Source organism: Brachyhypopomus gauderio, chromosome 12 (genome assembly GCF_052324685.1).
Source record: "Brachyhypopomus gauderio isolate BG-103 chromosome 12, BGAUD_0.2, whole genome shotgun sequence".
NCBI lineage: Eukaryota > Metazoa > Chordata > Actinopteri > Gymnotiformes > Hypopomidae > Brachyhypopomus > Brachyhypopomus gauderio.
The window spans coordinates 18,729,940-18,731,839 of NC_135222.1; the positions used below are offsets into that span (position 1 = coordinate 18,729,940).

Genomic DNA, 1,900 nt, shown 5'->3' on the forward strand with positions numbered 1-1,900 from the left:
CATTGCCTGCTTCCTAGGAATGATTGTGCGCGTGAGACGACCCACCGGAGGCGCCGTAGATCTCGTTCAATCGCTGGCTCTGTGTGCTGGCGCGAAACTAATGATTGCACATACAGAAAATATATAAGTATTTCAGTACTAATGTTTTTTTTCGTTTTATTTGTGCTCTTTTGACATTTCTAAACTATTAACATTATTGGTAAATAATTCTAGACTTCAATAAAACACAACCAGGAAATTCTATTAACACTTCATTCCAGTTTATATTTGTATTTACATTTCAGGATCCCTTATTATTGTGGTTGACAGGTAAGGACTGAATTTCCCTCCTGTTGAGTCTACAGCAGGCGCACAGGAGACGCTCTTGCAGGCTGCAGTGTCACTCTTCAGAGATCTGAGGATGTCTCGCGCAGTTACGCAGTGCTGGGCGATAAAGCGCGAGCTCGCCGCACGAGCGCAGATTGGCATCGCACAATTTTCAGCGAGTTCAAAGCTCCTCCCTCCACAACTAGGAGAACGCCGGTCAAACGAAGTCTGCTAAATTACTAATTACTCGGGTCCCAACACGGCGCCGCGTCCTTCGTCCTAGAAGTCCTGTCATGCATGCGATGCCTCGATCTAAGCACGTCTGACCTTTTCTTTTTCAAGTAGGAAAGCGAAGCTCTTTTGTTACTACCCGGCATGGGAGATCAGAGAGACCCGGCAATGGTGCACAAGTCCACTTCGTTTAGTATCAAGAGTCTCCTGCTCCCGTCCAAAATTGACAGCCAGGGCACCGGGATCACGGAGAAAAGCGCCCCAGTCTTGGGGTCAGACTCAGAAAAATCAACGGAACCATCGGAAATGGACTCTACACCTTTCGAAGAACCGAAAGACGAGGACGAGTCTTCACCAGAAGAGGAGCGGCCTAAACACGGGGCAAATGCGAAGTACGACAAACCGCCGTTCAGTTACAACGCGCTCATCATGATGGCGATTCGACAGAGTCCGGAAAAGCGACTTACTTTGAATGGCATTTATGAATTCATTATGAAGAATTTCCCTTACTACCGAGACCATAAGCAAGGATGGCAGAACTCAATTAGGCATAACCTGAGCCTCAATAAGTGTTTTGTAAAAGTACCGCGACACTACGACGATCCAGGAAAGGGAAATTACTGGATGCTGGACCCGTCCAGCGATGATGTGTTTATCGGTGGGACCACGGGCAAGCTTCGACGGCGCTCGGCGACTTCGAGGGGCAAGTTGGTTATGAAAAGGGGTCTCCGCTTTGCGCCCCTCGGACTCGGACTGGGCGAACGCGCAAGCAATCCCCTTTGCTGGCAGTTGTCTCCTTTTATACCTCTACACCACCCACATTATAGTGGATCCTCGCATGGTTTTCTGAACCATGGGCACGCGTATGGATCACTTCTTCCAAGCATGGAGCCTATCAACGGGGACGTTCCTCGTCCGATGCTTGGTGCCTCCACGGGCAGCGTCAGTTTGTCTAACGGTTACAGCGTGAGCTCACCGGCCGCTGGTATACTGTCAGGGCACAGTGGGTATTTTGTACCTGGAACACAACAATCTCAGGTGCTTCAAAGCGGACCTGGGTATGGATTATCAAGCTCTTCGCCCACGTTACTGTCGGATTCTCTAAGAACTCCCGGACCCTCTTTTCCCTCAACACTTTCGAGTGGATTTGCAGGAGTTTTGTCGCACCCTAAAAGGCTCGCGCCAAATTCTTTCATAAGTTGAGTGTCGGACGGTAACAGCTGAACGGCCACACAACTGCCCTCCTCAAACGCAACACACAACATCCAAGCCATTATTTTGTGGTCTAAGTGAACTAAGTGACAATTTGTTGCTGGTTTGTTATTTAAAGTAATTTTGTAACAATATATAATGTCATACCAAA

General features: G+C 48.3%; 1 protein-coding gene across 1 annotated transcript; it reads left to right on the forward strand.

Moving 5' to 3' along the window:
- Nucleotides 1-524: 524 nt before the first annotated feature.
- On the forward strand, nt 525-1,900 carry foxg1b (forkhead box G1b). The gene has a single exon (XM_077024153.1). The coding sequence runs from the start codon at nt 682-684 to the stop codon at nt 1,738-1,740; it is 1,059 nt and encodes a 352-aa protein (XP_076880268.1). The 5' UTR covers nt 525-681; the 3' UTR covers nt 1,741-1,900.

Bases quoted from the DNA above. Each gene is read 5' to 3' on its own strand.
- foxg1b (XM_077024153.1), top strand. From the start codon at position 682: ATGGGAGATCAGAGAGACCCGGCAATGGTGCACAAGTCCACTTCGTTT.